At 43.9% G+C, this 19,952-nt stretch overlaps 1 protein-coding gene across 4 annotated transcripts in view; it reads left to right on the forward strand.

Moving 5' to 3' along the window:
- The window catches only part of AKAP12 (A-kinase anchoring protein 12), a 105,639-nt gene that overhangs the window by 76,263 nt on the left and 9,424 nt on the right, over positions 1–19,952 (forward strand). Inside the window, exon 1 of one of the 4 annotated variants that reach the window (XM_067011025.1) lies at positions 1,328–2,120. The exons of the other annotated variants lie outside the window; for them this stretch is intronic. Coding sequence (XP_066867126.1) covers positions 2,096–2,120 — 25 coding nt within the window. The 5' untranslated portion in view covers positions 1,328–2,095. Of the gene's footprint in view, positions 1–1,327; positions 2,121–19,952 lie in introns of those variants that run through there. 4 annotated transcript variants of the gene reach the window in all.

Consider the following 19,952-nt stretch of genomic DNA (forward strand, 5'->3'; position numbering starts at 1 on the left):
AATTTGTGAACCAAAGGGAAGGCTCTGCTAGGGAAGATAAAGGTTAGGAAACTGCTAAGTGGCTCACTCTGGGAATCAGCTCCCAGGCCTCAGGACAAGGCTCATCACTCCCTGTTCCCACCTGGACGTATGGCCAGGCTGGGTGTTCGCCGGAACCTGAGGGAAATCCAATCTATGGAGGCTGAAGCTGATTTCTGTAACAAGGTCTGGTTGCCAGCAACGGTGCCGCCTTAACCTTGCTCTGTGTAGGCCTGATAGGGTGCGTAGCTCCCCCTGGTGGCAAGAGGGAGCAACTACGTGCCATGCCAGCCAACACGTCTGTCCTCATTAGCATTTTCTTTTAATTTTTTTTTTTTTTTTTTTTTTTAATTCTTGGCCGCGTTGGGTCTTCATTGCTGCACGCGGGCCTTTTCTAGTTGCAGCAAGGGGGGACTACTCTTCGTTGCGGTGCACAGGCTTCTCATTGCGGTGGCTTCTCTTGTTGCGGAGCAGGGGGCTGTAGGCGCATGGGCTTCAGTAGTTGTGGTGCACAGGCTTCAGTAGTTGTGGCACACGGGCCCAGCAGTTGTAGCTCGCGGACTCTAGAGTGCAGGCTCAGTAGTTGTGGCGCACGGGCTTAGTTGCTCCACGGCATGTGGGGTCTTACCGGACCAGGGCTTGAACCCGTGTCCCCTGCATTGGCAGGCGGGTTCTTAACCACTGCGCCATCAGGGAAGCCCTTATTAGCCTTTCTTGATAATTCTGTTCCCCTCTCCCCTCCTTTTTCTGGTGCCCACTCTGGTCCACTCCAAGACTCCCATCTTCCTCCCTGCCCCCGAGCAATGATGAACAAAAATCTTCATTGCCTGAAGAAAAAAAGCAATAGCAAACCTTTCTTTTGTTTACTTAGGGGGAGAGCCTGTGCTAATGGGGTCAGACAGGCAAGGCTTGAAGAGATAAAAAGGATGAAAAAAGAAACAAACCCAGGAGGGCTTAAATGGAAATAGTGTGTCAAAATCGTAAGAACCCCCCAACTTATCACTTATCCTGTGTCTTCCTATAGAACAAATCTGAAGTTTCAGTGAAAAAAAGATTTTACAAGTTTAGGGCTGCTTGAAAATTTCTGAACTTTAAATGTCGGTTCTGACTGATTTTCATGCCGTGTGCCTGTATGTTAGAGATGCCGTAGTGTCTCTAAATTGGAATACGGCATAGTTTGATCTGAAAGTTTAACTAACTTCTACCACGTCTTGGCGGGGGCGGGGAAGGGCGGGGAACAGATGTAATGCTCAAGTATTTGGACTTTGAAAAAGTTGCCTGGACCAAGTGCTGAAGACACATGTTCGCCTTGTAACAGCCCTTCTCAGAGAGTTCAGGAAACAGGACAGCTGAGGGTTGCCAACCCCAGATCGGTGCAGAGTGTGTGCCTGTGTAAGAAGCAGATGGTGAAAATATAAAAAGCTATAGGTACTAAAAAGGAAACAGCATTTTTGCGCCTCATCAGCCTCTAAACAAGCATAAGGGTACGGAACACAGTCTTTTTTTTAAATGGCAGTGGAGTTTAATATCTGTGTAGTTATTTCCTTTAAGTAATATTAAGAGCTAAGAGACAGAAGTAAATCAGTGCCAGGAATGAAGTAACGGTTTAGATAAAATGCCGCTGACTCTGGTCTTATTCATCCCAGGAACTCGGAAACCCTCCCTGGGTCTCTCTGCAGAGCCTTACTGACCACGAACAGAGGCCAGCTTCAGGGAGGGCTCCTCTCCTTTAAAGCGAAACACATGACTGGAGAGCGCCGAGCCCAGGCCCGGAGCGCAGGGAGGGCGGGCCAGCCCCGGGCCCCCAGCCCGCCGGCCCGGATGGGTGGGTGAGTCCTCGCATAATTAGCCAGGGAAATGCAGCCTCAGGCCGCTTCTGGCTGCAGCTCCTCAGGCACCTCTGGCTCTCCCTGATCTTCCGCGGGTGGCCTGGCGCTTCGTTCTCGCCGATCACAGCGTAGACTGCCGGGGGGCGGGGACGGGGGGCGGGGCGCCGGCAAGACCCCGTGCGGCCCCAGCCAACCGCCCGAAGAGGCCGAGGGCGGCCGCTCTCCCCGCTCGGAGTGCGCCGTCCAAGATGCTGGGGATCCTCACCATCACAGGTAAGACGGAAGCCGGGTCAGCTGAGTCCGAGGCAGGAGGCACGTGGCAGGTGGAGGAACCTGCATTTGGACATGGGCGGCTCGGGGGCCGCAGGGCAGCGGCTGGACATCCCGAGAGTCGTTTAACGCTCTCACTGTGCTGACTTTTTGATCAGAAGATCATTCTCTTTTTGGCTCAGCAGGCACCAAGCACACCCAACGTTTTTGCCTCTGCAGGAATCTTCCTGACCCAGGCCCGGGGGAGACCTGGAATGCATTTTGTGAGGGGTTGTACCTCTTCCCCTGGTGGAGGAGAACGACAGCCCCACCCCAACGGATGCATGTTAGATTGGGGTGAATTTGAAAATAGGTTGTGAAAGCCTAATTGCTTGCTATAGTCATTAAAAAAAGGTAAATTCCTGTTGTTGAGAAATTGCAGTATTTGACATTTTGACCTGCTTATTAGGAACTGGCAGGTACACTTGGCCATTTAGGGGGTGAAAATGTTAGCTCTGGTTTGTGTGGTGGGTTTTTTGGGGGGCGGAGGGGTGAGGTAGAAAGGGATAGCTTTATTGCTTTGGCAGGCAAAAGGGGGACACATCGGGTCTTGCCCTGAAAAACTGTGTCCCAACCCGGGACAGAATTTGATGAGGAGCTTTTATAAGGATACTTCAGGGGCGGGGTTGCTGACAAGATGAGGGTGTGTGCAGGGTCTCAGGTGGTTGGTCTCCTAATCTTGAGGAGTTCTCTGGTTCCTTCAATCTTGCCTCAGATGGTTTCTTGGCTGCTTCTCCCTTGATTAGCAACTGTTCGAATCCACCCTTTGGAACCCAGGGAAGGTCATGGAGGCTGGAGTCTTGCCTGGTCTCAGGGCTTAATGAAGCTCAGGTTCTTGATGTCTCATCGCAGAAAGAATTCAGTGAGAGACAAAGTGATTGGTAAGAAGCGGATTTATTTAGAGGGAAACACACTCCACAGGACAGAGTGTGGCCCATCTCAGAAGGTGAGAAAGGCCTGTGTGGGGGTTTTCATAAAGCTATAGTTACTGTAAAATTGGTGAATAATAGGCAACAGTATTGGGGCAGTGAATAATAAAAATGTATGTTTCTTAAGCTTGCTTTCTAGAAATCTGGCTGTTGAGTGTGAATGAGAATAGTTAATACCTACCTCCAGCAAGTAAGTTACGGATATCAGACTTGTGGAATGGACCCGGAGCTCCTCTGGCTTCTCATTTGATCTTCTCGTGCTAATGCACTGTAGCCTGAATCCTTAGGAACCTGCCTGTTTTCTCCTCCTTTCTGACTTTTGCCCCCATCAAAATTAAACTCCATTTGCTAAGTTAAGTTTATAAGACCAGCTCTTCTCTAAATATTTGAGATCTCTGTTCTCCAAATACATGTTTTCTTAAAAGGGCAGTATAGGGGCTTCCCTGGTAGCGCAGTGGTTGCGAGTCCGCCTGCTGATGCAGGGGACACGGGTTCGTGCCCCGGTCCGGGAAGATCCCACGTGCGGCTGGGCCCGTGAACTGTGGCCGCTGAGCCTGCGCGTCCGGAGCCTGTGCTCCGCAACGGAAGGGGCCACAACAGTGAGAGGCCCGCGTACCGGGGTGGGGGGAAGGCAGTATAGAATTTCTAGGACTTAGAATTTTTCTCCGTATCTCTCCTTCCTATAGATGAGCTTGTTTACTTTGAAATTTCCTTAAAATTCCTCCCCCAAGTTAACTCAACTTGCCTTTCTACCCCGTACCTAGCGTGAAAATCTATGATACCTAGAAAGTATTATTAGACTACACAAAACTTAAAAATTAAAAACACAAAATTCATTTTTTTCCCACATCATTAATTTTTCTATGAATGAGATATATAAATGCTCAACCCTGAGACAGCCTGCCTGGGAGTGTGGTTTGTGCGGTGTCACAGCTGGGGGTAGGGCTTCTATGATCATGACTTTTTCCGGGGACTTTTTGTGTACAGTATGATCTTTATTATAATCCCTAGTTGATGAGTTTAGCACATGCTCAGTTTCGTATGGGAAAGGAAGGTGGTCCTTTTTAAGCAGAAGTTGGGTTAACAAACTCGGAATACTTGGGGGCTTTAAAAAACTGGTTCAGATCATCCTAATGGGATGCTAAATGAATGGGAACAGTTGGCAAGGGCTGTCTGATTTTTAAGGCAGCTTGAAATAATTGGATCAGTTGCTTTCTGAGTTTTACTATTACAATGTTGATATGAAGGATGTGGCAAAATATTGTGTTTTTTCCTGGTGAAAAGGAAGTGTGCAGAAAATCTTAAACTCCAAAAAGTTTATAGCAAATAAACATTTCATAATGGAAGAAGTAAAAATTCAAATGGAGTTTCAACCATCTTTTTGGTTTTTTTCCTCTGCAAGTTATTCTGATGAGGAAGATTTACAATCAACAGTCTTTAAATAACTGGTCCGAATCTTGAAAAGCAATGAAGGCTTTTAAAATTGGCATTCAGGATTAATTGAATAGCAAAAGTTTTTTGTAACTTTGGGGTTGCTCATTTAAGTAATGTAGGAGAGGGACTTCCCCAATGGTTCAGTTGTTAAGACCCCGTGCTGCCTATATAGGGGGCCTGGGTTCCATCCCTGGTCGGGGAACTAGATCCCCCCATGCTGCAACTAAGAGCCTGCATGCCACCACTAAAGATCCGGCATGCGGCAGCTAAGATCCAGCGTGGCCTAAATAAATAAATAAAAATATTTTTTAAATAAATAAATAATATAGGAGAAAGTTATTCTCGGCTGCTTTAGGACTGCCTTATGTGAGAATGTGTTTCAGTTTCACAACTAATAGGAAGGGAGCAGGATTGATGACATTTTTGTAGAACTGCTTAGGAATGAGTTTTCATTTTGTAAAGCAGGGGAAAGCTGTCATCTAATACTGACCATTATTCTCCCCTCCTCAGACCCTGTGCACACAACCCCCTGAAGCGAATACAGCAGACCTTCAAGTAGGAGATGATTGATTATTCACATCACATTCTGTTGCCTTTCCTGAAGTCTTTCCCTCACATCATGTTAGCAGTAGCTTAGTTTAAAAACTAGAAAATAAGTAATTGGACACGATGATGAAAGAGGTATCCCCTCCCCACCCATGTATCAGTGGCATGCCAGCAAAAAAACACCACCTTTTTGAATTAGGAAAATATCTTTCCTGTTTTCCCTAACTCTCACACACAGTATTGAGACAAAATATAGAGTTATCATGAGGAATTAGGGCAACAGTATTCTTTATCTCTAAAGTAAACTGGGAAGAAAGAATCCTCCAATATTCACAAAAGTTCTAGATGATTCATAATGCACTTCTTTATGCAAATCACTTTACAAGATGAAAAAAATCCCCCCCCCATGGCTGTTTCTCTCTGCATTGCAGGCAGACTAGTTATCAAGGGATTTGTGAAACCTGAAATTGATACCCTCACAACTGGCCCAGTAACTGCCATGTATCGAGTGCCTGCTCTGAGGTGGCCATTATCATGATTTCCCACAAAAATCCTGCAAAAAGTGGTTCTTTAACCCCCTTTTTATCATGAAAACTAATTTTCTCTTGGTGTTCCACAGCTACTAAGAAGCACAGCTGTAGAGTAGCTTGTAAAGGACCTCTTTCTCGTTGTGTAATGGATGCTGATATTGATTTCGTGGTGCCCACATTTTTAACATGCCTGCCCAGGTGTATAAGGGCCCACTGGACGTCACTATCAAGGCCAGGGCCAATGATGAGCATCACCTGTATGCTCCTGTGTGGGGTTTTGGTTCTCTGAGTGTCAACCCCAGTTACACATCTCCCCTTGGAGGTTTCTTGGTTGATGAGCATTAGAATGAGAATAGTTGGTTGGGTGTGTAAGATATAGAGATGGATTTAGAATGTGGAGAATTCCTGGAAAAATTTCAGGGCAGTGCTGCAAATCATGGGGGAAAGTTAACCAGTTCCAGATGTCACAGCAAGCAGCCCCAATGTGCGTGGGGAACGGAGAGCACGGGTTATTCTAAACCGAAAAAAAAAAATCAATGTTATAGCTGTTTACAATATTGCACTTTTCATCTGACAAATATATCTAAATTTGGATAAAAACATTAACATTTTGTAATCTATAATACGACATATTCCTTAAAAGTTTTTTTTCTTTTAAACCTCTAAAGTAAAAGAAAACAAGTCATACTTTTATCTCTTAATCTCTGAGTATTTGGAAGAGTAAGAAAAGAATGCTGATCTTGCAGCTTTTGGACCCACAAATGGTTGTTGCATTTTGTGGAGCTTGGGAGCAGGGTGTCTGCATGGGGAGCAGGATATTCAGTACAGGACCTTTAACCTCTTGTGATCATGGACCCTTTGGGACTTGGGAGGTGGCGGATTATGAAATTTTTCACAGGGAAAATGTATATTCGCCCATACTCATAGATCTCTTGTGCTTGATTTTATAAATTGGGATTGACTGGACATTTATCTGCAGATAAACATAGTTTAGTAGACGATAACACCGAAAAAGGAAAAGCTTTGAGAATTCTCTTCCAAAGTGGAATTTCTGTCCACGAAATGCTTTCAAGTTTTGATTTCTTTCGACATTACTGAAATATAACTATTTGTATATTTTCACATTTATTTGACTTCATTAATGTTCTGTAGGTTTTTTTAGCCTTGGAAGGGCTTGTTAAGCTGTTCAAAATATTAAACAACTCATAGGTTATTACTATTACAGATATGCTATAAGTTTTCCTATTATGTAGTACCTGAGGATAGTTTATACTTTTAAAAGTAAAAATATAGGGGCAGAAAGTACATACTACCAGCTGTCATTTTTCTTCTCCGTTTCACTTTCCACACTTTTTTCTTTAAGGAGACCTTTCAGGACTTCCCTGGCGGTCTAGTGGTTAAGACTCCACACTTCCAACGCAGGGGGTGAGGGTTCGCTCCCTGGTTGGGGAACTAAGAGCCCACAAGCGGCGCAGTGTGGCTAAAAAAAAGAAAAGAAAAGAAAAGGAGACCTTTCATTTGTCTTAGAAAAACATAAAGACAAACAAAAAGCTTATTCAAAGGCTTTGATAAGACAACTCCAGAAGCTGCACCATTGCGTCACCCGTCACCTGTCACCCGTCACCCGTCACTCGCCTTTATCTTTTCTGCATCTATAAAGCTGTATGTCCACCCTAAAGAGGCTCCTTCTGGGGCATATGCAGAAAATTAAGTGAGTGAAAGCACTTCCTATGTCATTTTTAAATCATCGTTTTCTTTTCCAAGTAATGTTTCCAACACTCACAAAGGCATATGACTAGAATCTTCTCCCAGAAAAAGGGACCAAAAATATTTGGTTTCTTTGCTGATGTTTATTTACGAAGCAAGACTTATATGATGTTGATGTCACCAACGGTTTTAGTGGAAAACCGTGTTGACACAAATCACGTGTCCAGGTAAGACTATGTTTAGAGCACTGCCGATGAGTGTGGGTACCCTTGCAAGAACGGTAGTGTTTTCTCGCCCTTTGAAGTGTCTGTGGGGCGGGGAGAGGACCAGTGACGAGCAGGACCGCATGAAGATGAAGCATTTGCTGGTCCTGCCTCCTAGAGCTTTCCCAGTTGACACATTGACCGACTCCCTTTCCCAACCTTTTGGCCATCTTTGATGCCTGGCGAGAACGTGGAGTTTCTAGGTAAACCGCAGCATCACTGAATATGGGAGCACGGTGTTTGGACTTTATGGGTATTGGAGAAACTTGGAGGATGAATAGCAGCATTCTGCAAAATGGCTGGATAATTCACAGCCCCGCATGAGGGATGAGTATACATTGTATCAGAAAGGCCCACCCTAAACCAGTTATTTTGTGGAAGGACTTTTTGGCTGCCAAGAAAGTGCATCCCCAAATCAGTGATGCTTAGATGATCAAGCTTTTTGAGTTTCCTCTTCCTATCCAGTTGGACAAATCTAAGGCAGACAGCAATTCCATAAGGAGTTGATGTGTCAAATGAGAGCAGAGGAGGTTTTGAAGTCATTTGAAAGTAAATGTATTAATGAAATGCTTGTTAAGTGTGGTTGTGAGTAGATTCTGCTATGCTAAGTCCGAACAGGTGAACACTGAACTGTCTTCCCCGAAAGCCATCTCCACCATTATTATCTGCTTCCGGTCACTCACCTGCTTCTTTCACTCCCAATAGCTGGACCTGCTGGCGTGGTCTGCTCCCTGCCACCCCACGTTTTTTGGCTGTTCTTTTTTTTTTTTTTTTTGATAAGTTGATTATAATTTCATGGATTATAAGCTCTATTGTTATATTTTTACACTGATATTTATTTATTTAGCTGTTCTTTTATGCGTTTAACAGCCTCCTTGTTTGCTCACCAAGCTAAGGTCTTTGAACTCACTTAGAACCTGCATGCAGACAGCTCACAGAAACACCTTTAAAGAGCTTTCTGCTAACCACAAACTGGAACGTAGGTGGGATGGATGATGGTCTGGGAGTCTCTGCCTTCAGCCGGAACCTGGGAAATGTGGGGTGATTTTGCTGTACTGTGTACAGTTGGGCTGGGAAAGCAGGGAAGGGGGGAGGAAGGGAGTTCCAGACAGAAAGTAGGGCTCATCTACGTGTGACCTTAACTTGGTCCAAAATCGGGGAAAAGGATCTAGATCTGGGTGCAAATGAAAAAGAGAGCAGATAGGGAGCTAACTCAGAATGCCCATTTTCCCCCTTGAAGGGTTTATGCTGGGAGTCAAAGAGGTAAAAACAGGTGCGCTATGACTTCACAGAACTTGAAAGAGCACCTAAACTTTATGTAATTGATGGGTTTCTGCAGTGTCTTGTGGTGCTGAAGGTCTAGGAGTGTCTCAAGGCTGCCAGGTCTGGAGAGCTGAAGGCTGCTCAAGACTGCCCTCTTCTGTTCAAAAACTTCTTCCCGGGTTTGGACAATGACTTTATACATGTGAGTGTGATAATGAAAAATTGGACCAACATAAATTGTCTAAAAACAAGGGGACATAAAATAAATTATGCAACCACTATGTCATAGTTTTGAAGACTATTAGATAATCTATCCAGAAGAAAATACGGATATTAATAGCCGTTATCACTGGACATTGTCTTTATGGATGTTATTTCCAATTTTCTGTATTTTTAAATCTACAATTCATATAAATCACCGTTGGAAGTGGTAAAAAGTAATAAAAGGAAGTATTTCTGTTTTGAGGAAAACAGTGAAGGAAAAAAAAGCGCCATTCTAATGGCTTTTGTTTTATTTTTATTCTAGACTGCCAGCTGTTTTACCCTCCTAACTAGCCTTTGCTAGTAGTTGAGGGGACCTGTGTTATAGGTAAGGGCACTGAGAACAGAAACTTCAAGAGATTTGCCCAAGGGCCCAGTGCTAGTAGGTGGTGCAGCTGAACTTTAAACACCAGTCTGTCTCTAGAACTTCCGGTCTTTAATCTTCTTCCTTTCTACCTGAATTCTGTCTCTTCTTTGAGGGGTAAGGGAAGAGTTTTTCTGTTATTTAGTTCATTGATAAAAATTTGCTTTATGGTATATAATGTGAGGCAAAGAGCCACTACAATCAGGTAGGGTGAGTCATTACCCTCTCCATTTTTGTTGTTCTCTATATTTTCATTAGTCATCTGCACTTGTTCCTTCTTCTGATTGATTGTTTAAAACAATAACTTCAAACTTAGAGGAAGTAGCAAAAATAAAAATGGTACAGGGCACATCATGTACTCTTGACCTGGATTCACTTCTTAACATTTGCCGCGTTTGCTTCATTATTTACTCTCTCGCTCTATGTTGGAAAACAAAGCAAAGTAAAAACCCAACATACAGGTTCCTGTGATGTCTTATGTAGGCATGAGATGTGAAGCTTTCTGAATCATCTGAGGAAAGGTTATGCACATCATGGTCCTTTACTCCTAAATGCTTCAGTGTGTATTTCCTAAGAATAGAGATATTTCCTTTCATAATCATAGTACTGTTATCAATGTTGGATATTTACATTATCACAATACTTATTTTATAATCTGCCATTCTTTTTTCAGTCTTGTCAGTTATCTAATAAGGTCCTTTTTAGCATTCTCCCCTTGCATTGCAAGATCCATCCTCAGGTCAGGTATTACGGCATAATCTGTTTAGCCTCTTTTAATCTGGAACATCTGTATAACCTTTGTCTTTTAGATATTGGCATGTTCAAAGCATATAGTTCGGGCTTCCCTGGTGGCGCAGTGGTTGAGAATCCGCCTGCCGATGCAGGAGACACGGGTTCGTGCCCTGGTCCGGGAAGATCCCACGTGCCACGGAGCAACTAAGCCCGTGAGCCATGGCCGCTAGGCCTGCGCGTCCGGAGCCTGTGCTCCGCAACGGGAGAGGCCACAACAGTGAGAGGCCCGCATACCGCAAAAAAAAAAAAAAAAAAAAAAAATCTATTGCCTACTAAATACAAAATAATATATAATACCAAAGCATATAGTTCTCTTCCCATTTCTACCACATTCCTTATTTTGTGTTTGTTTTCTCCTAATTGAATTTAGGTTGTGCATTCTTAGCCGCAGATGACATTGTTTCCTTCTCAAGGTATTGTACACAATGTCTGCCCATCTGTCCCTCATAGGTTGATGTTGAGCTCTTGTCTGATTTCACCACCCTTTCAACTATTAGGCATGTAAGTATCCAGCCCAACTCCCCCCTTCCCCCATTTAGCACCCAATGATTCTTATTTATTTATTTATTTACGGCCGAGTTGGGTCTTTGTGGCTGCATGCAGACTTTCTCTAGTTGCGGTGAGCAGGGCCTACTCTTTGTTGCAGTGCAGAGGCTTCTGTTGTTGCAGAGCACAGGCTCTAGGGCTCCTGGGCTTCAGGAGTTGTGGCACACGGGCTCAGTAGTTGTGGCACACAGGCTTAGTTGCTCCGCAGCATGTGGGATCTTCCCGGACCAGGGATCGAACCCATGTCCCCTGCATTGGCAGGTGGATTCTTAACCACTGCACCACCAGGGAAGTCCAGCACCCATTGATTCTTGCTTTTATCCAGTCTTTACTTTGACAAAGTGACAAAATGATGGTCAGGTGATCTTGCAACATTAAAAAAATTTTTTTATTGAAGTAGAGTTGATGTACAATATTACATAAGTTACATGTGTACTCAGGTGATCTTTTGAATCATTATCTTTGAGTGGGTGCATAGAATATATGTGTTCTTTATTTTTTTGGCGGTACGTGGGCCTCACTGCCGTGGCTTCTCCCATTGTGGAGCAGAGGCTCCGGACGCGCAGGCTCAGCGGCCATGGCTCACGGGCCCAGCCGCTCTGCGGCATGTGGGATCTTCCCGGACCAGGGCACGAACCCGCGTCCCCTGCATCGGCAGGTGGACTCTCAACCACTGCGCCACCAGGGAAGCCCTGTTCTTACTTTTTTTAAAGCATGACTGTAACCATGAAAAATCCACTTTTTACACTGAAATAGAATTTGAATTGCTGTCCACATCTGACATACAGCAATTTTTCTCTTAAGTGTAGGTGTTGACATGTTTAAATAATTTTTCTTGTCATAAGTGGCATTTACAAATTGTAAAGTTACAATGTTTGGGGAATAAGAATTTTAATGCTTTGAGAGTACATGGAGTTTATTTTTCTTTTAAAAAGACAAACTTTGTGTTTACCCTTTTGTAAAAAATAGACTTTATTTGTTAGAGCAGTTTTAGGGTCACAGCAAGAAAGAGTGGAAAGTACAGTTCCTATATACTCCCTAACCCCACATATGCCTCTCCTCTCCCACACCAGAGCGCTACATTTGTGACCATCCATGAGCCTACCCTGACATCATTATCACACAAAGTCCATAGTTTACATAGGTGTGGGTTTGTTTACATTGGTTCACTCTTGGTGGTGTACATTCTGTGGGTTTGAACAAATGTATATCATGACATGTATCTAGAGTATCATGCAGAGTATTTCACCGTCCTAAAAAGTCCTCTGTGCTCTGCCTGTTCCTCCCTCCCGCCTCCCTACCCCCGTGACACTGATCTTTATTGTCTCCACAGTTTTGCTTTTTCCAGAATGCCGTGGAGTTGCAATCGTACACTATGTAGCCTTTTCAGTTTGGCTTCTTTCACTTAGTAATATGCGCTTGTTAAGGCTCCTCCATGTCTTCATGATTTGCTAGCTTGTCTTTAGTGCTGAATAATATTTTATTGCCTGGATATACCATAGTTTATTTATCCATTCACCTAGGAAGAACATCTTGGTTGCTTCCGAGTTTTTGCGATTGTGAGTAAAGCTGCTATAAACATCCGTGTGTGGGTTCTTGTGTGGACATGTTTTCAACTCATACCAAATGTGGGTATGAGTAAATACCAAGAATATTTAGGGAAAAACCAAGGAGCATAATTGCTGGATCAGATGGTAAGAGCGTGTTTAGTTTTGCAAGAAACTGCCCCACTGTCTTCCCAAGTGGCTATACCCTTTTGCATTTCCCACATACAACCATGTTTGAAGTCAGTTTATTCCCCTATAAACCAGCTGGGGGGACCAGGTGACCTCTGCTTTCCAGCGCTCAGGCTCTATGATTGGAAATGATAGCTTCGTAATGGGAACCCAGTTCTTATTCTAATACTTAAGAAATTAAAGTACTTACAAACAAACCCACCCAGGCACAGGTGCCTGCCATGCCCTGGCCCACTGATAGGCAATGCGGGTTTTGGATCAACTACTCTATGGAATGTTGTGCGGATAAGAGAGGCAGTGAGGTTTGGCGGCCTTTGGCCAGGGAGGTTTGGCTGGTTTCCGGCATCTAGTGTGCATCGCCTGGGGGGTGATGCTCAGGGCCTCCTGGCTTTCCCTTGCAGGCAGACGTAGAGGCTGCGCCCTCTGTGACGCTCGAGACTCCCCCAGGGGCGGCTCCATGCAGCGATGGGGCAGCCGGCAGAGGAAGGCTGGGGCCTCCGTGGGATTGCCCTTAGCGGCCCGCGGCGCGCGCCATGCCCTGCTGGAGTATCCTCTGCCGTGAGTAGCGCACGCCCCCCAGCGGCGGCTCGCCCTGGGGCCGGGAGCGCCCCCTGAAGTGTCAGTTAGATGGGTGTGTGGGTTTCCATCCTTCCTCCTTTCCCTTGCTTTGATCAAGACGCCGGCGCAGGAGCGCTCAGGGTGCGGGTGTGTGTGTGTGTGTGTGTTAGGGAGGGACACCACAGGACATCATGCCCAGGGCTGCAGAGCCACCCTCTGGGCTCCACGGGGTTTGCTGAGGCCCGCGGAGCATGTGCCCGGACGCTGCACTCTTTGAGCCAGCACCTCGCCCGGAGACTGAAAAACAGAACCGCAGCGCAAGGGAGGCCCTAGCTGCACGTTGCTTCTTGCTGGAAAGAGGCACATCGGGAAGAGTATGACCTAGAAGGTGGGGGGTGAGGATTGGGATAGAGATTGTGCGGACTGGGGTCACCTGGGAAGGTCTTTGCCCGGCAGGCGGGCGAGGTAGAAAATGATACAGGCCTCGAAAAATCACAAGGATTTAGCCAAGACCAGAAAGTTACCCCCGCCTCCCCACGCCCCACCGGAGAGCCCAGAGGCAGGCGAGCAAAATGCGAAATGCAGATCAGGATGGAGCAGGCCTTGCTACTTGGGCTGCAGCACACCGAGCTCCTGGCCCAGTCATAGGAAACGAGGCTGAAAAAACAGGATCTAAGTTTCACTACCTGCGGGTTCCCAGCTGAGTGGGTAGACACCTGGTCGCACGTGGTTTTGAGGCAGGTTACAGACCTCTAAAGCGCAAGCGTGCAATCAAAGTTGGCTTATTTTTGTTGGAATATAGTTGATTTACAATGTTGTGTTAGTTTCAGGTATACAGCAAAGTCAATCAGTTATACATATGCATATATCCAATAAAAATTTTTTTTAAGCTGGCTTATATGTTAGAATGTAATTTAGACAGCCTTGACTGCCAGGTTAGTAGTTTAGAAGACACTCCCCTAGATCCTGGAGCCCTTAGGGATGTTTGGCAGCTAGCTTCATGATGTGATCAAAGGGGTATTTTAGGAAACAGGGCCTCTCTGTAAGGTCTGTACAGGTCTAGCTGGTACAGAAGGCAAGTGGAAATCAGGGCTGAGTTGGCTTTGTCCAGCCTTGTGCACAAAGCACAAAGGCGCCATCTGGGCCAGTGGGGGCCTTGCCCAGTCTGGAAGGTTGTTCTGACAATAGTAGCTCCTAGGATTACTTAGGTAAAAAGAGACTGCAGACCAGTTGACCAGTTAGGATTTTAAATTTTCCTGTGATCTTAAATACTTTTTTTTTTTAATGGGTTCAGCCATATAACACTCTAAAGAGAACATGTGAATATGCTAAGCTATAAGGAACCATCAATAGTTGTTTTGTGTAATACCAGTTAGCAGCTGTTCAGCTTTGTTTCCTGAGTTTTGACTGTAAACATTCCAGTCATCCCAGAGTTTTATAAAAGTTGTTTCTAATTGAAACACAGATTTAGGAGCATGGTGTGTATATAACACCTACTTCCTCCTAGTATGTTAGCAAAACGTCTCTGCATTTTCTAATGGTTTCTAGAGAGGTTAGTTAATGAGTGTTTTTACCTCCTGCTTGCTGGCAGGAAATTTAATTTTTATATGTGAGCATTACTAGTAAATTTATAGTAGAATAGAGTTTATTATTGGGTTTTGACTTTTTCCTCTAGTGTACTTCCAATGATATCATCCATCTTTAAAAAAAAGAAGGTCACATCTCTTGTGTTGCATTAGAAGTGTTTGCAGAAAGTTCTCTGATGAGTATCTTTTATAATTGGGAAAATTTGTAAAGTAGTTCATCGAAATGCACTTAACTTCAAGAAATCCTTAGACTTAACTGTATAAACTGGATTATAATAGGAACAAATGGAAACTTACAGCGTATTCTTTTTTTTTTCACACACACTGTATTTTATTTTTACAAGACATAAATAAACAGCATATTCTTCTTATTTCAGAAGATTATACATACTTTTAAAAAAATAATGGGGAGAGAGTGTTCCCAGAAGGAAAGGAATGTCAGGGTTGGATACTCTGGACAGTCTATCACATGTCTGAATTTTTCTTTCTCTTGGGATATTTGCCTCAGTATTTAATGTGGGTTGTAATTTTTCCTTTATTTATTTATTTATTTTTTTCTTTTGTGGTATTCGGGCCTCTCACTGCTGTGGCCTCTCCCGTTGCGGAGCACAGGCTCCGGACGTGCAGGCCCAGCGGCCATGGCTCACGGGCCCAGCAGCTCCGCGGCATGTGTGATCCTCCTGGACCGGGGCACAAACCTGTGTCCCCTGCATCGGCAGGCAGGCTCTCAACCACTGCGCCACCAGGGAAGCCCTTCCTTTATTTTTTAAAAAAATAAATTTATTTATTTTTGGCTGCATTGGGTCTTTTTAAAAAAATTAATAAATTTATTTTTGGCTGCTTTGGGTCTTCGTTGCTGGGCACGGGCTTTCTCTTGTTGTGGCAAGCTGGAGCTACTTTTCTTTGCAGTGCGTGGGCTTCTTATTGCGGTGGCTTTTCATGTGGCAGAGCATGGGCTGTAGCCGCGCAGGTTTCAGTAGTTGCGGCACGCAGGCCCAGTAGTTGTGGCGCACGGGTTTAGTTGCTCCGCGGCATGTGGGGTCTTCCCGGACCGGGGCACGAACCTATGTTCCCTGCATTGGCAGGCGGATTCTTAACCACTGCACCACCAGGGAAGTCCTCCTTTATTGTTCATAAAGTCTAAAGTTGGTCACAAATGTGTATTTCAAAGTGATTTTTTTTAATCACCTGGGGAGTTTCCCCCCCCCAATTTATTTATTTATGAAAAATTTTAAGATATGAAAAAGTTGAAAGAAAAGTGAATATTACACATGTATATTTATCTAGATTGTATAATTAATGTTTTACCATACTTGCCTTCTCACATATCTCTTCAACTATCCATCCTTGTATCTGTTCATGAGTCCATCTGTCTTCTCTTTTATGCATTTCAAAGTAAGCTGCAGGCATCAGTATGCTTCACCCCTAAACACTTCAGCATGCATGTTATTAACTAGAGTTCAGTATTTGGTTCTCAAATTGATTTTTTTTAAAAGAAAAGGAAAAAGCTCCCTTTAAGAAGTGTGCTTGAAAGTAATCAAGTTGGATTTTCTTCAAACCTTCTTTATCTAAAACGTTCGGTTCAGGGGGCTTCCCTGGTGGCGTGGTGGTTAAGAATCTGCCTGCCAGTGCGGGAGACATAGGTTCGAGCCTTAGTCCGGGAAGAGCCCACATGCCGCGGAGCAACTAAAGCCTGTGCACCACAACTACTGAGCCTGTGCTCTAGAGCCGGCAAGCCACAACTACTGAAGTCCACGCTCCTAGAGCCTGTGCTCTGCAACAAGAGAAGCCACTGCAATGAGAAGCCCGTGTACCGCAACAAAGAGTAGCCCCCACTAACCGCAACTAGAGAAAGCCCATGGGCAGCAATGAAGACCCAATGCAGCCAAAAATAAATAAATTAATAAATGAATTGTAAAAAAGAATGTTCAGTTCAGGGTGTTCCCTGGTTGCCTAGTGGTTAGGAGTCCGAGCTTTCACTGGGGTGGCCTGGGTTCAACCCCTGGTCGGGGAACTGAGATCCTGCAAGCCTTGTGGCGAGGCCAAAAAATATATAAATGTTCAGTTCAGTTTTATTATTATTATTTTTTAATGCTACCTTAGATGCTGATATCAGTTAGAAAAAAATGAGAATTGGCTGAAACTCCCAAAACTCTTACAGAGACAACTATGCACTGTCACCAAAGCCGAGGCTCTGCCCACCCCTGTAAGTACGTAGGTAGGGTTAGAGCACCTCCTCAGTGTCCTTCCTTCCTCTCTGCAGAAGAGGAGGCCCAGATGGTCACAGGTTTTATCTGTGATTATCCATAAATCTGGTAATGTTAGAAAAGAAAAAGCAAGGGGAAAAGGACTTTAGTTTGGTTTCTAGCACAGTACAAGGCATGTTCAAACAGGGCTCTGCACGCGGGCTCTGGTCTTCACTTGGGTGGCACTTTGGACAGTTTTTCAGTGAACTTTCTAGGTTTCACTTTCAAAATGAAAGCCAATAAATAGTAAAATGGAAATTTGTAGACCTAGGTTTGCAATATTTCACATAAAGTATAAAATTATTTTCTTGGAGAAATAAGACGATATAAATTAAAGGAATTTATGGATTTGGATATGCATATGATTTCTGTATTTCCACATAGTTCTGTATTTCAAGTACTTATTGCCACGTTCTAAGCACTGGTATTGGAACTAGTTATAATTATTAAGCTTCATTTTGTGGCAGCAGGCATTAAGTATGTTGTTCCAACATTATTTGGACCTTTTTTTTTTTTTTTTAAGGTACGCGGGCCTCTCACTGTTGTGGCCTTTCCCGTTGCGGAGCAGAGGCTCCGGACGCGCAGGCTCAGCGGCCATGGCTCATGGGCCCAGCCGCTCCGCGGCATGTGGGATCTTCCCAGACCGGGGCACGAACCCATGTCCCCTGCATCGGCAGGCAGACTCTCAACCACTGCACCACCAGGGAAGCCCTATTGGGACCTTTTTGTGCATCAGTTTTAATTGACCTTTTTGTTTATTACAGAAAGCAATACTAAATAGAAAATGAGACAATTCAGACAAGCAAAACTAAATTATATCACATTCCCATCCTCCAGAAGTCGTATGTGAGGTGTGTGTGTGTGTGTGTGTGTGTGTGTGTGTGTGTGTGTGTGAGTGAGAGAGAGAGAGAGAGAGAGAGAGACAGTGATGCTCTGCATTTTCAAGGCTGAATGGCTGTTTGCTGGGGCCTAGTTTTTAAACCAAAATGAGGTCATAGTACATACACTGTTTGGTGACCTGCTTTTCTTCAGTCAAAATTTCTACCCTTTCATTTTGGTAAGAATTCATCTCCTCTAATCTGACATCGAGTACCCCAAGGAGACCCAAAAATGTCATTAAGCTGGCTTGCCCTAACAAATATCCAACCTAGGACCATGCCTGGTGTCTCTGGTTGTTATGTTTCTTAAATTTTTAAATTTAGCACAGAATCCCACCCTTTATTAAATCACATTGACTTGCTTCTTTAACCCCCAACAAGTTTTAAAATTCAAACCTAAATTATAAAGCAGAAACTAACACACCATTGTAAAGCAATTATACTGCAATAAAGATGTTAAAAAAAATTCAAACCTAAAGAAAAATACAATAAACACCCATATACACTTGACTTTATTCACGATTCACTGATATTTTACCACATTTTCTTTCTCTCACGATTCACTGATATTTTACCACATTTTCTTTCTCCTCTACCGGTACCATTCTCTCCCCTTAAACTATTTGAAAGTTACTTGCAGACAATCCATTTGTATTTACGTTTGATTTTTGTCCTTTGCGACATTTATATTTCAGGCCAGGCTTCCATGTGGGCTGTTGTCTGACTGTTTACACACGATTCGATTCTGTTAAACATTTGTGTCAGGAGTAGATGTGTAGATGATTTATTGGCCTTCTCAATGCCTCACATCACGAAGCATGATGACAGTTTTGTCCCATTATCAGAGTTGTTAATTCTGATCGCTTGGTGAAGGTGGTACCTGGCAGGTTTCTCCATTATAAAGGAAGTTGTTGCTTTTGAAACGAAGTAATCTGTGTGTTGATACTCTAAAACTGTAAGTGTGCTGGAAACCTTTCACTCAAAAGTTTTAGCATCTCTTGATACTTGACTGAATGAGTTATCAGAATGATGTTAGTAAACGTGGTTTTTCTAAGTCTACTGATAAACAGCCAACTAGGCTTTACCAAATAAGGCAACCGCTTAAGCTACAGCCAGTCAATTCCCTTGCTTTGCTTCCAAGTCTTATCTATTAAAAACTTTCCCCCTAATTCCTGTCTTTTTAAATTTTTTTTTTTTTTTTTTTTTTGCGGTACGCGGGCCTCTCACTGCTGTGGCCTCTCCCGCTGCGGAGCACAGGCTCTGGATGCGCAGGTCCAGCGGCCACGGCCCACGGGCCCAGCTGCTCCATGGGATGTGGGATCTTCCCGGACCGGGGCACGAAGCCATGTCCCCGCATCGGCAGGGGGACTCTCAACCACTGAGCCACCAGGGAAGCCCTGAATAGCTGATTTTAATAGTGACATGAGTAGTTCCAAATGCCTTCAGTCAGGTCCTCATTCAAAAGAGTAACCTCACTGGCCATGAAACAGTGTTGCATTTATTTTATATAATGAGAAATTATTTTTGTTTTTCTAAGCAACTGAAAAAGTTCAGTTCAGTTGATGACCCTACAGTTGAAGCGAATTAAAAACATGGCTTTCTCCTCTCCAAATTAACTGCAAGCAAAAATCCAATTATTTCCTTTAAGTTAATTGTTTGATGAATGATACAAATACGTGTTTAGAGACAGTGATGCTCTGCATTTTCAAGGCTGAACGGCTGTTTGCTGTGGCCTAGGAAGAGCCTGGGCAACTGTTTATAAAAGAACCATTTTTCTTAACTCTCATCCTTAATACATATGAATCTCGATGTGGTAGAATTCTAAATTCTAAAGAAATGGCTCTAAGGATCAAAGTGGAAGTTATATCTAAATTTATTGACGGGCGTTTTTTTCATAAGGAAGTATCCTCTGCTCCTCAGTTACTTTTCTGGTATCACTCTTTTTTAATTGAAGTATAGTTGATTTACAATGTTGTATTTGTACTGCCACTCTTGGTTCATAGATTATATTTTTATTCAATGTATTATAACCTATCATTCTTGTTATTTTTTTAACGCTTCAAAGTTTGGCCAGCAGGAGCCCTTTCAAGCTGGTTCCTGCGTCCTTTGGATATGCACCCCCCAAGCTTTTGAGCACCCCCTTTTGTCGCAATAAAA

Source organism: Kogia breviceps, chromosome 13 (assembly GCF_026419965.1).
Source record: "Kogia breviceps isolate mKogBre1 chromosome 13, mKogBre1 haplotype 1, whole genome shotgun sequence".
NCBI classification, from domain to species: domain Eukaryota; kingdom Metazoa; phylum Chordata; class Mammalia; order Artiodactyla; family Physeteridae; genus Kogia; species Kogia breviceps.